Source organism: Chrysemys picta, chromosome 9 (genome assembly GCF_011386835.1).
Source record: "Chrysemys picta bellii isolate R12L10 chromosome 9, ASM1138683v2, whole genome shotgun sequence".
Taxonomy (NCBI): Eukaryota; Metazoa; Chordata; order Testudines; family Emydidae; genus Chrysemys; species Chrysemys picta.
Genome location: NC_088799.1, coordinates 64,389,596 through 64,403,943, shown reverse-complemented (window position 1 = coordinate 64,403,943; position 14,348 = coordinate 64,389,596). Strand labels below are relative to the sequence as shown.

At 46.9% G+C, this 14,348-nt stretch overlaps 1 protein-coding gene across 2 annotated transcripts in view; it reads left to right on the top strand.

Moving 5' to 3' along the window:
* GABRQ (gamma-aminobutyric acid type A receptor subunit theta) overlaps positions 1 to 7,874 on the top strand; it is a 96,333-nt gene extending 88,459 nt beyond the window's left edge. For both annotated transcript variants that reach the window (XM_005285703.5, XM_065556423.1), the window contains 3 exons: positions 1,480 to 1,632; positions 6,063 to 6,319; positions 6,877 to 7,874. In XM_005285703.5, coding sequence (XP_005285760.1) covers positions 1,480 to 1,632; positions 6,063 to 6,319; positions 6,877 to 7,254 — 788 coding nt within the window. In that variant the 3' untranslated portion in view covers positions 7,255 to 7,874. The remainder of the gene's footprint in view (positions 1 to 1,479; positions 1,633 to 6,062; positions 6,320 to 6,876) is intronic.
* The last annotated feature ends 6,474 nt before the right edge of the window (positions 7,875 to 14,348 follow it).

Sequence of the window (14,348 nt, the reverse complement as noted above, 5' to 3'; positions counted from 1 at the left end):
TTCCATTCCTGCCCACCCTACTTTTTCAGATCCCTGCCCTCAGACAGCAAGAGGTGAATGGTGCCATTTTTTGCACATACCCTCAAGATTGACAGGCCAGAATGCTGACTTCCCTCAAACAGGGCTTCATTGGTAGGTTCTCACCTTTACCACTCTTTCCATGTGATTTCCAAGTGGCTCTTGAAGCTCCAATAAAAATAACAATAAGAAGAAAAACATTTCCATAAAAACAAGTGTGCAACCTATGAACGAGAAGCAAACCTGCCTGCGTGTCATGGGGAAAGGAGCTGGTGAGACTGCACATCTGATGGTGCAGCTGGAAAATTTGCTGTGATTGGTGACAGACTTAATTTTATCTAGTATGTGTGCACTGCCAAAAACAAACCACAAACATTGGCTCTTAAGACCTTCTAAATTACACGAGACCACTGCCAAGATCATCAGTTGTTATTACAATATTGCCTGGAGGCTCCAACCAAACTGGGTGCCCCATTGGCTTGGGCACTGGGCAATCACATAGTGAAAGACAGTCTCTGCCCCCAAAAGCCTACAGTATGATAGACAAAAAGTGGGAGGGGAAAAAAAGCACTGAGAGGTGAAGTGACTTGTCCAAGGAGATAAAGAGGCATGCTGAGAACAGACCCCAGGTCTCTTTCGTCCTAGTCTAGTGCCCTAACCATTAAACCAGACTGCCTGCCCAGTTAAGCCGGTTGCCAACCTGAGGGTCCCTTTGTCATAACACATTATCCCCTTCCTCGGCTATTAAAATAGCAGTTGAGGCAGGGTGACCTCTTGAATTTTCAGCTTCATACCAAAGGGGAGAGTTACAGAAGGGTGAGTTCTTACGGGAGTCCTCTACAGACTTGCACAGATAAGCTATTTGCATTTGCCCAGTTTGCACACACCTTTATGGTACCTGCACAGGGAAAATAGGATTTGCAATGGCACGTGCATTTTATGGAAGAGCTTACACATGAAACTGAAAGTTTTATCTGAGCAATGAGGCTGAACAGGAACCTTGTGGTTGGGACAGTCCCAATTTTTCCCAGCAGCTGCCTAACACACTGCCTTCTGCTATTTAGGAGTAAATTTTCTTCTTATTTTTGTGAGTGAGCACATGGTATCTAGCAGAAGAGGTCCTCTGTCTTCTCCAACTGCAACTGCTTATGGGAGAATCTGTTCCCATTTAATGCTCAGAAAGCCTGGGCTGCTTACCACTCAAGGTGGTTAAAGATCCAAGGCATTGGGCCCAACTGACCAGGCTCCAAAGAGGCTCTTCCTTAAGGTGATAAATCTATGCCATCAATGGAGAGGCAGACTAGCAGGATTACCTCCCCTGCCCCTCCCCAGCATTGCTTCTAAAGAGGGAGAGATATGAGTGATTCCCAGGTGATTCCCATTCCTGTTCCTGCCCCCTTATCACACCTGTAGCCCTGGCCCTTCCACAAATGACAGCTCCTTTTGGTATCTGATTGACAGGCTCTTATCTCCGCTTATCCCTGAGTTTCCGGATCAAGAGGAACATCGGTTACTTCATCCTCCAGACTTACATGCCTTCCATCCTCATCACCATCCTGTCCTGGGTCTCCTTCTGGATCAATTATGATGCCTCTGCTGCCCGGGTGGCATTGGGTAGGTCCCTTTTCACTCTACACTGCATAAGGGCTTCCTTTGGGGAGGGGAGTGGGCTGGGATTGTTTGAAAAAGAAAAGGAGAACAGAGTGGTTAAAAGACTGATAGAGATCGCACAGCAAAATAAATACACATTGCACCTTTTGTTATCTCCCAAGAGGGTCAAACCTGAAGATACCACAACATATCTGGTGAGATGCAGTTCAAATATGCAGAGATCCAGGTATACAGACATCTGTGCAGTTATTGGCGTGATCAGCTGTGTGTGATATAGTAATCAAACAGACATGCAAACAAATGCACAGGTGACACATCTAATCACTGGAATCAATGCACTGGCTTGTATTTCCATGAGGCTTCACATTCAGGCATACGGGTGTTCTGCTTGGAAACATATTAAGGGTGAAGTGGCACCTTCAGCCACCCCAGTCAGGGGCAGTGCTTGGCTATGCTGCCCCAAGAGCAGAGGTTGCAGGTGTTTTGAAAATAGCGTCTCTGAATCATAGATCAGGGCCTGCTACTCTCTCGCTGTGGGGCAGAAGTAAACTCTGCCAGCCCTTTTCCTGGTGCACCTTACTTCCCCTGCCAGGCAGGCTCAGCTGTGCTGATCAGAGCATTATGGAAGATGGAGCCCAATCTTCAACCACTCCCCACCCTGGCATGCCCAGTCCCTGCCTGTCTGCCCAGTTGCAGCTGCTCCCCTCCTTTGTGTGGTTGAGCAGTGCAGGTAACCTGTGCAGGGAAGGAAGGAGAACTTTTAGGAAGCCCTTAGCGGAAGCATGTGCAGTGCACATGTTCATGATGCCGTTTTCAAAACAACTGTAACCTGCTCACCCATTGAAGTCATTTCTTCAGATCTGTCAAAAAGACTTGTTGCCAGAGGACTAAGTCCATGGCGACTTAGTTTCAGGATTCAGCTCTTAAGGAGTTACCCCAGTATATAAAAGCACCTGAATATCTTTTAATGTGTGAAAACCACCTGTTCTCTGCTCAGGTAACACACAAAACAAGCCAAACAGACTCTGGCAGACTTTGCAAGATAAACTCACCATTTTTCTGAGAACAAGCTTGAGAATTTTCAGCTTAAAGAAGCATTTGTCCCCTCAGATAGGTCTATGTCTTAAGAGTCTGATCCCACATGATGAGCTTTGCCATGAACTTCAGCGGCATCAAAATGGGAGTTTAAATGAACATGCCTCCTCTGACATAACCATGTTACCACTTAGATGGCATTCCTTTCACTGTGTGTGTGTGTGTGTGTGTGTGTGCGCACGCGCATGTGCTGGTGTGTGTGTGTCTGTCTAACGACTGACTGAGAGGCAGATAAAACAGTTAGGTTAGGTGGATAGATAGGCACCGGGGATGGATGGACAAACAGATGATGAATGAATGACTATGGGCACAGGGGGAATGTATGCAGTGTTACAAATTTCCATGGTACTTTACAAACTCTAGTAAAGACAAGTTTCCTGCCTTGAAGAGCTCATACTCTTAAGTAAATACAAGACAAATCCAGGAGAATAAATTTAGGGCCTCAGTTTAGGAAAGCACTTAAGGACAGGCTGAAGGGCTGTCCCGAATCGGGATGTGTTCCTGAATCAGAGCCTGGGTGAAGGAACCTTAATCAGGAGACAGGAGGTGGGGTTGATTGAAGAGATGGGTTTGGAAGAAAGAGTTGAAGGAGGGGAGGGTGATTGGAACACCAGAACAGGCATGTTCAGCCTGATAGAAGATTCAACGGAGGGAAGGATAGAGAAGGGACAGTAAGGTGAAGGACCTGAGATCAGTGTAGGGAGTAAGAGGAGGGCTAGAGGTTTAGCAGAACTGAGATGTAGGCTGGATAAGAATAAGGTGCTTGAATTTGCTACAGTAGAAGATAGGGAGCCAATAGGGAGATTCAAAAGAGGGATGGTGCAGACAGAGCAATGGGAGAGGAAGATGACTTCAGGCAGACTTTGGAGGTGGAGTTGGTAGGCCAGAAGGAAGAAAGTTGCCGTAATAAAGGCAAGAGGTAACCAGTGCACAGACAGGAGTTTTAGCAGCAAGGAAAGGGTGGATGTGGGTATTATACAGGGTAAAGTGAGAGACTGGATATTGGGGGAGAAGGAGAGAAAAGTGTCCAGGGTGACCGTATCGGTGAGAGGAAGGACAATGGAGTGGCGTTAGAGAAATAATTCCCTTATAGAAATATTGAGGTTGGGGTGGCAGCTGAACACCCAGAAGGAAACATCAGAGAGGGGGTAAAGATCTGAGATTAGAGAGAGGGGAAGAGGTCAGGGATAGTGTGACATTCCCCTCTGGTGTTATCTGGATCGGTGATCTGCTAGGTCACTCCAATCCTTGACTCTGGGAGCCAGCTTTACCCTGCTCTGCTGTGAGAACCCCCACTCCTGGGCTGTTCATGCACAGCCTCTGGCATGTAAGCTGCTCCTTGGATTGTGCAACCAAATGACACTAGCCAATACCTCTGGTCCCAGACACAACCCTAGTAACCTCCATCTTGCAGTGTCTAGTTATACCCACTGGACGCTGCAAGCTTATATGAGTTCGTCATTTTAACAAAGAAATTGATATGCACCAGGCTTGTTATCCCAAGGGGAGACTCTGACACACTTCAAACCAAACACACTGCTTCAGGTAGAATAAACAAACAGATTTATTAACTATAAAGATAGATTTTAAGTGATTATAAGTCAAAGCATAACAAGTCAGATTTGGTCAAATGAAATAAAAGCAAAATACATTCTAAGCTGATCTTAACACTTTCAATGCCCTTACAAACTTAGATGCTTCCCACCACAGGCTGGCTGGTTGCCCTTCAGCCAAGCTCTCCTCTTTGATGAGTGCTTCAGTCGTTTGGTGTGGTGTCCGTAGATGGAGGTGGAAGAGAGAGAAAGGGCATGGCAAAACATCTCTCACTTTTACCATGTCCTTTCTTCCCTCTTGGCTTTATCCCCCCCACTTTCAGAGTCAGGTGAGCATTACCTCATCGCAGTTCCAAACTGACCAGACTCTGGAGAGTCTAACAAATTCTTTTGTTGCTGCCTAGGCCAGTGTCCTTTGTTCCTGTGAGGCTGGGCTGGGTTTGTCCCATACCTGCCCTGATGAGGTGTGAACTGCCCCTCTATTCCTGGAGAGTTTTTGCCTGGGCTTGCTTTAAGCCATAAGGATACATTTTCAGCCTCATAACTATATACATGAAATTATAACCTATAACATTACTGTAACAATTACTATAGCATCACTAGAACAACCATTCTCAGTGCATTATGAGCCCTCCGAAGACACCCAACATGATAAACTTTGCATTGGATACCACACAATCATTTATAAAGATGAACATGGGGGTATAGGGTGTTCTCTCAAGGTACAGAGCATCACAGATAGATAGAGGGGCTTGGGACTGAGAGCCACTCTCATAGAGATTGTAGTTGAAACCACAGGCACAGTTAAGGTCACAGAGAAAAGGAGAATGAAAGAGCAAAGGACGGGATTGTGGGGATTGCCAACAGCCAGGAGAGGAGGTTGAGGATCATTAGAAGAGACACTGACAGGGTGATCAACAAGGTACATGGAGAGCTGAGCTGTGAAAGCTAAGGGGGCCATACTGCTTCCCTGCCCCAAAGGCAGCGGAGTGGTCAAGGAGAGCCTTTTAGCTGTGAGAAGGCTGTCAGCGACCTTGTGCAAGGCAGTGCCGAGAGACTGGAGTGTGGGGAAGACAGAGTGGCAGGGGTGGTGGAAGGAGCTGGAGGAGAGGTAATCAAAGACGTGAGAATGAACAAGACACTTCAGGATTCCGGGGACAGAGTGGGTGAGGAAGACAAGGTCCGAGGGACATTTACTTCCAGATGGGTGGAACATGAGTGGGCTGGACAGACAGGGAAATGAGCTGGGGAGAGAGTGAGTGGGAAAGGAAAGTGAGGGAATTAGCAAGTCAGGCAGAGAGGAAGGAATGGAGTCAGGTGGAAGAAGGACAGAGATGAGAAGGGAGACCTTGGAGTCAGAGAAGAGAGGGAGGGGGAGGAGAAGAGTGCAGAGCTGGGTGTTCTCTGCCATCCTGAGTGGAGGAGAAAGGGGACAAAGAGGTGGAGCAGAGCCAGAGGGGGTTGATACAGATCATCTTGCTAAAGCACAGTTTATACCCTCCTCTCTCACTACGCCTCCTGGCTCTTCCCTACAGTGACTCCTGTTGGGAGGTGGGGATCAGAACAGCTATAGTCTATCTCTCAGCCATTCTGCTTATCCCTCTCTGCAGCCACACCTGCTGGGAGAGAATGGGGCTGGGAGTGTCTGAGAGCCCTGGCCTCCTTTCACTCCCTACACTGATCTATCCCCTTCCCTGCATTGCTCAGATGGAGGGGAGAGTGAGCAAGTGCTGCGCTGTGGCACCACCCCATCTCAGTAATGGAGCACGCATACTCTCGTTGCAGGGGTCACCACGGTGCTCACGATGACCACCATCAACACCCACTTGCGGGAGACCCTCCCAAAGATCCCATACGTCAAGGCCATCGACGTCTATCTCATGGGCTGCTTCGTCTTCGTGTTCCTGGCGCTCCTGGAATATGCCTTTGTCAATTACATTTTCTTTGGGCGAGGCCCTCGCCAGCAGAAGAAGCAGAGTGAGCGGCTCAGCAAGGCAAACAATGAGCGCCAACGATATGAGGAGAAGAGGATGAGGGAGCAGGTTTGTCCCCTTCCTACCTTCTAGCAGGAGAATTCAGATTCTTCACCTTTGTTCGGTCCAGGAGCGTCCTGGAGGGGCTGTTCTCCCCTTTGTGACAGTCCCCATGTTCACTATACACTAAGTTAAAGCATACACCCTACGCAAACGGATGCCCACGAGGACCAAACACTCTTGAGGTTAGAGTGCTCATTCAGTCCTCATTCTTCACCCTGTCCCATAGATCCATCCTCTTCTGAGAAGACGAGGATGTGATACAGGTATACTCAACACTTTGTCCCCCTTTTGTGGTGAAATCACATACAGTGCTATAAGAGTCAGCCCCTGTCTTTAAGATAATGGAGCATGTTCTTCAGCTACAGCAGTAGCGCCCCTTGCTTTTAGCTCAGAAGGCCAATGCTCAGTCTCTGTAAATGACCCAACCCGGGGCATTGTTATTACCCAGACAATAGTCCAAAACCATCCCTGAGGCCAGTGGAAAGATGCAAGAGATAAATCTGGCCCCGAGTGTGCTCTGCTCAGACTATCACTGCCATCTTTCTCTCTCTTCCCTGTTCCAGGTTGACCCTTATGGCAACATCCTCCTCAGCACCCTGGAGATGAACAACGAGCTGCTGGCCACGGACATGATGAGCAGCGTCGGCGACTCTCGAAACTCTGTCCTGTCCTTCGAAGGCTCAGGAATCCAGTTCCGCAAGCAGCTGGCCTCTCGGGATGGCTTTGGCCACCACCCCACCTTAGACCGCCATGTCCCACTGACCCACCATGCTGCTGTCCGCAACCGTGCCAACTGCCGCCTCCGCCGGCGGTCCTCTAAGCTGAAGCTCAAAATCCCGGACCTGGCAGACGTCAGCACCATTGACAAGTGGTCACGGATCATTTTTCCAATCACCTTTGGATTCTTCAACCTCATTTACTGGTTGTACTATGTAAATTGATGCCTGCGGCCTCCAGGAGCGATAGGCACAGACACTCAGACAATGACAACACAGGAGCGCTGTGGTCTTTTGGGTTTGGGTTTACTCTTTTCTCTTATTATCATTTCCTCCTTTGTTTGGTAGGTTTATTCTAAGCTTACTTTCTCTTTTCAGCACATTAGAAACACGGAGCATGGGGTGGTGGGGCAGAGGGGTCGGGGATGGGTCTCAGGTTTCGGGAGGGTTGGCCTCGTCTTGATTTGGTTTTGTGCCGAAGAACTTCACCATTGTAAAAAAAACCAACTCCAAAATCAAAAACACAGAAAAGTTTTTAAAAAAAGAAGAAGAAAAGTTTTAATGAAACGGAGTCGAAAACAGGGATGGAGGAATAAGCTATCTTTGAATGTGTTCACTGATGCGCTGCCCACACCTCCATTTTACCACTGAAGTCTCATCTCTTTGTTCTTCTTGATATTATTTTTTAATCTTTCACTCATTTTCACTCTTAGCCCCTTCTCATTTATTCCCACCTGGAGTCACTGAGATCGGGGAGTTCCATTCTCACACCGCATGGTCTTTCTTTTCTTTCTCTCTCTGTCTCTTGCTTACAGGTGTAAAAGAATCTTTTAAACAAACAAAAAGAATATTTATTTTGGAACAGCTGCGGGAGGGCATTGGGAATTACTTGGGGAGGGGAGATGGAGGGAGGCAGGGTGGGGCGGGAGGGTGCATATCAAAAACAAAGGCACATTTGCAAGTTGCCTTTTTCCACCTTCAGGAGTTTGCAAGCTGTTTTTCCAGTGTGAGCATGCAAGCGTGTGTGCGTGTGTGCGCGCGTGCATGTTTTCTGGGGTGGGGAGGGGAGGGTTTGTAATTTTTTTTGTAGAAGGAGGACACAGGTCACATTTAACCGGTGGTGTTTCCAGGGGAATAGCAGGGTTTTGTGTGCATATTACAACTGCAGGAAATGTTGGGGTCCCAGCCTGGAATGGTCACACAGTGAGGTATACAAATATTAAGGAGAGGGAGTCCAAGATTAGCCAAGAAACTTGTGCCACTGTCCGCAGTTGGCATTTGATCTCTTGTTGACTAAGCTTGAGTCAGCCCAGTAATGAGAGGGACAGAGATCAGTGTTTCTAACATTTCCCATCCTCCATCCTGGCATGCTGAGTTTTGGGAGAGAACCAGTCATAGGAGTCTAAAACCAAACCCTATTCCTCCTCCACTGGCTCTCTGTGTACAACTTTCTGGACTCCAAACCACTAGATGACTTCAGACCACTCCAGTGTGGTTTTTGTCTTTCTAGACTTCTGGGTGGAGAAACCTGTGAGTGGCAATTGGGCCCTTTCGTAAAAGCATTAGATGCAAGGGGCCGGCTGAGGCCCTCTGACGCATACTTCTTAAGCCAGGCCTTGTTGCAGATCCATTAATGCAGCTAGAGTGTAGAAGGGAACACACCACTTCACCTCTTGCAGAAGCTGTATTAACTATATGTCAGAGTTCCACTGAGCTAGGGAAACATCATTCTGGAAGGCTATGGTCTCCAAAGGCTGGGTAGGCAGGAGGTTGAAATGGAGACACTGATCCCTTTGGTGCTTGTGGAAGCCCTAAGTTCTTGGTGGCCTCCAACCATTAACACTTGTTAATGGTACACAAAAGTAACTTGTCCTGGGACGTTAGAGCCAACATTCTCCAAAGCAGCCAGTGATTTCAGGTTCCTCCATTGTTGGCCCCCAAAATCACGGGCCATTTTGGAAAAAGTTGGCCTAGAATATTTCCTGTACAATTGCACGCCAATAAAAGCCATGAAAAAAATAAATTCACAAGTGCAAAACTTTAACCCTAGGATCGTTCTCCATTATGCCTTCCATACATGGCGCAGTCATGGAGAACTTTGCTTGTATACATTCAAGGTTATACGTGCAATAGGCACACATTGCTGTTCGTGCAAATGTCCCTTTTATTGCTCTCTAGCATTCTCTTCCTTTCTTCCCCTCCATCCTTGATTCCCATTGGCTAAGAAAGCTCAGAGCTTCTGACACCAGTGGATGCTCCATATCCCCAGTGACACGTGCACTTATTGTATATTGATTTATTCACTAATTTGTGTCTGTACAGTGCTTTGAAAATGTAAAGCACGATAGACTTGATCTGGCACCGCTGAAGGCAAGGAGACATGGGTGGGTGCAGGATCTGGTCCTATATCAGTAATAAGTATTGTTATATTCATATGAGCAATGTGTCTTATACATTTTCTACTAATAGGATCCTAGATACACCCTCTCAGCCGTCACCTGTGTATCTCTCTTGCACTAATACACTTGCACATGCACACATACCCTGCCTCCGCAATTCTTAAATCGTGCTCATGTTTCTGACTACGCTGCAAAACAAGATTCATGTTTTATTCATATCAGAGGACAATGCTGTAGTAAGCGGGTTTCCCCAATGTTGTTGCACTTGTGGTGCAGATGGGATTTTAGTGTAACCACTTTCCCATATGGCAGGGCATGAGAGAAGGGCCTGGGGTTTGAGTGCAGTATGAGCATAGCATTAGAACTGCACTGGTGAACCATGTCCATATGGTACAGAGCGGGGTCACACTAATGTGGCAGGCAAGAAAGTAAATTGCACTTTATACTAAGTTTCCATTTATCAATGGTTTAAAAAAGGTTACAAACATTTAGTAGAAGCATAGCATGTTCCAGACACGAGTGGCATGTGTTATAGAAAGTTATAAGCACATAAGAAGATGTTATTGGTGGTTATAAGCCATGGTTATATTCTGCCTATTGACATGCTGGATTTTCATAAGTATCGATAACAATTAATTGGCCATTTATTAAAGCAGCCAATTACTGATTATTAATTCCATGTAAATGGATCCTTACTATGAAGTGTGGCCAAAATAAATAAAAGCTACAGCACAGGACGCTTTCAAATGGTAGATAAGGAACAAAGGCAAAGAGCCAAGTTATAGAGGAGATGATGCTGTGGAATATTGTTCAGGAGCTACAGTTATTAGCTCTGCAGGAATGGGAAAAGCCTGGCTAATCCTTATTGGCTGGGAGAGCCCAGACTTCAGGGCTAAATGTTTTGAGTTTCAGCCAATACTGATGCCCGGCAGTGATAGAGACACTTGGCTACACGTGGAGGATGGAACTATCATCAAGGTTATTTGCTATCTGAGCACTGGGGCCTCTACCAGCCACTGACTGAATCTGGGCCCCATAATTACTCTCCAGGGCCTTTTGCAGCTGGAGAGTGAACACAAAGTCCTGTACTTTCTATTTAAGGCTTCAATCAGGGATTGAGCCCAGAGTGCCTTCGTTCCATTTAGAGGCTCCAGCAGTCAGGGATTAAGCCATGGTCCACTGGTGATGCAGCCATCTGAGAGTTTGATTCAGCCTCCTTTGTTATTGTCTGGGTTCTCTGTCAGCTGGGTTCTCTTTCTTATCAGGAGTTGCCCTACTTTCTTTCTTTGAATGTTTCTGACCTGTCATTACTAGGTCAGGTTTGCTTGATAGAATCAGTCTTAGTATTTCCAGACATCCTGATTCCTTGGTTCTACACTATAATCTTGCCAAAGTGTATGCGGTCAGGACTTTTCACACCATCCAGGGACAGCCTCCTAATTTCTGGTGACAAGATAGACTGCTAGGGAACAAAAGAGCCCTGTAAATCAACTGATTAATAGAGCTCTCTCTTGTTTTATTGTATGGGGGAGAGGGGATAAATGCAGGAGGACGCTCAGAACACCTCCCTCCAAGGCAAAAGCTGTACTCTTTCCACTCCACAGCTGTCTAGCAAAGGAGATAAATCACAGTGTTATTATGGGGGACCAGTGGTTCCAGAAAGATCTTTTGAAGGAGGCGGCAGATAGGGGAAATAATCTTAAATCTGCTAACAGTGCTCTTATGATGCACAGGTTTGACGCTCCCATAAGAGTGCAGAAAAGGGTGACGTGTCTATAGAAAAGTCAATGCAAGGCAAGTTCCACTGGAGGTCTGAGGGGAAAGCAACATTCACTTTTCATAGCTGCTGTCCCAATCCTGCCTCCGCTGTCTTCAGATCAGCAGACAAATCTTGCTGCTCATACAAGTTTCAACAGCTGCTGTTTTTTCAGTGGCTCATAACTCATTTCCCTCATCTCTCTTTTTGCTATACTTTTCCCAAAAAAACAGCAAGTGTTTCCCCTCTATAGTGCTTGCTTCCAGTACTGTTGGCTCTTACGGCAATTCACACTGGCATAGATCCCATACACGCTGCCCCCACCCATGTCACAGTTTCAGGGTGACTGCACCTGTAGTCCCCTCCTTGGTGCACCAAGGGCACCCACTTTAGCTTCAGGCTCCCAGTCCTCATCTCTTCTGGGCAGAGTCTCACTCCCTTCTGATGGGGGAGGGGGTTAAGGCTGCACAGCTCCTTAATTTACACAGTGATATTCCCGGTAAACCAGACTATCTGCCAGCAACTGCATTTTGCCTTCTCTCTGAGGGCTATGTGCAGGACATGGCTCACAGGCACGAGTTACCACCCCGCTCCTTTTAAGCAAGCACATTTATTCTTATGGTGAAAGCATTACAGAGAAAACACATTAGAAACAATAAAAGAACCTGCACACATGCTAAAAATCTTTCCAGAGGTCACCCAAACTCTGACCTAGGGCTCTGGTGGATCTTCGTCTTTCAGAACCCACAACTGGGTTTTCTACGTGGTTACAAGTTAATCTGTTTTAGATCCGCAACAAAAGCCCTGAGTCAGTTTAAACACAGGCTATTTATTCAAAAGTCCTTTCTTTGTCTGTTGCCTCTGGAGAGTCCAGTCTGAACTAGTAGATGTGAGCCTCCCCCATAAGTGGTACCTCTCTGGGTCAGGGGTTCAGTCTGGCTGATTTGCCTTAATATCACCACCCACTCTTTTTAGTTCCTGGAGGAGCTGTGGTAGCCCTCCCCCATTGAGTAGAACACAACCATACATAAACATTTCATTTAAACAATGGAACCCAAAGGTACTACTTGGGTTAGAAATATTGGTCACAGCTACAACCATCCATTTAGTTTTTGTGAAGCTAGGGCAGTGAGAAAGAAAGGAATGGACCTTACTCCTCTTTATCAAAGCTTCTGGTTTTATCTCCGATGTTGCCTCTTTGCTTCAGTGGTGAAGGCGATCCAGGCCCCTATATGGGGGGTTTAATCTCAGATTGGGACAGGATTACTGTCCGTTGCATTAATTACCTGGTAGTGATTTCCTTCACATCCAAGAAAGAAGCCCCATGTTGCATGTAGTCATCAAAAAGGGGGGACGGGGGGAGACAAGTGCTTGTTCTTTCCCAGAAAGTCCAAGAAGGGAGAAGAGGAGGAGGAAAAGGAAGAGAAATAGAATTGGAAATTCTCTTAGGATAAACATGGCCAATTTACCCCAATTGTTTCATTTTCTGACACTGGTGTAGGGCTGTCACTCAGGGACCTTTAGGAACTGGGACCTTGGGACTATATCCTACCTTTCCTTCAAGCTAGAGACATAAGAATTGGGGGTTGGGAGACAGAGAGGAAAAATGAGAGTCCATGTAGCAAGCCCCTGCTATTCCATGGGAGACTGAAGCCTTGGTTACTAAGAGAACAAGAAAATATATGCCTTTGTATTCATGTTTTCAACCATAACCCTGCCCATAGTGTATATAGGATAAGTTCACAGTGCATGAAACAAACAGGACTGTAGTGGCATCCAGCTTTCTTGCTAACGCATGCACATCTGACACTGCACCAGCAGCTTATGTCTTGCAAATAAGTGGGGAACCTGCCAAAGCTTGGCATGTCCTCTACCAAGGGACAACGCCATACACTTCCCAGAAACAGAACCATCTGTGTCACTGATCAAGCTGGTCTATTTGACTAGGTTTCCTCCAGAGACCTTGGGGTTGGGGGGTAAGGAGAAGAGAGATTTTGCCTCTTATAGTAATTATCAGGCGAAACAGTAGAAACCTCTGGAGCTGCAGGCCAAGGGTCACTGGTAAGAGGGAAGGCGGCTGCTGAAAAGTTAGTGGTGAGCTGGAGATGGTTATGGCATGAGGAAGATGTGCAATTCCAATGGGTTTAAAGGAGTTGGGGGCACTGGACACTGAAGACCTCTGTTGATCCAAACAGACTGGGTACAGCTGCAGGCAGCCATAAATGAACCTGGCTTTGTGACTCTTAACCCTAACCTGCAGAGACCACAGTCTCTGGAAGACAGTGGGGTCAGGAGACAGGAGAGGGAATGGACTAAGGCTATCTCTACATTAGAGCTGAGAGGTGTGATTCTCAGCTCACGTAGACATATGCACACTAGCTGGGTAGCCAGGGTGGCATGGATGTCAGCTTGGGCTAGCTGCCTGAGTGCATACCCATCCAGATCCCCTGGGGGAGGATTCAGGCAGCTATCCTGACCCGCTGCCCCTGCTACCCCAGCCACATGGCTACTTTTAGCATGTTAGCTGGAGCAGTGCTAACATGTATATGTCTGTGTGAAATGGGAATCATGCTTCCCAGCTCAAATGTAGACAGAGCCTCAGAAGTGATCTGGCCCCTGTGCTAGCTCAGTTCCTTTAGACTGGGACAATCATTTGCATCCTGACAATTTGCAGGAGCTGGGTTTGGATAAGTAACTGGAGGGGAGGTCACCCAAAACCAAGATCAAAGGCTGAACTCAACCCTAGTTCCAAATGTCAAAGCCAACCACATGAGTTGCCAAATGCTTCTGTGAAGATGAGGGTGGGGGCTACCAAGGAGTGGGAGCATTTAGGAGTCTGGAAAGATGGGGTGTGGGTGGAGGGAGAGAATTCCAGCAGATGCGTTGAAAACAGGTCCTATTGCAGATACCGTGTGGGTGGGGAGGGGTGGGGAGAAAGGGTTGTACATAGTGGGTTTTTTTAAAAAAAATTGTTTGATTTATAATGTCTTGTTGTAAACCAAATAAAAGTGGTTCCATGCATTCAGTAGAGAAGTGAAACAGCTGAAAGGTGACAAATGTGATAAATGGTCTATGGCTCAGCCTTCTGACACCCCTTCCCAAAAGCTTTCCAAGGGGGGGAGCTGGGTGTGACACAGCTGTCTGTGGTGATGAGCTGAGTGGCT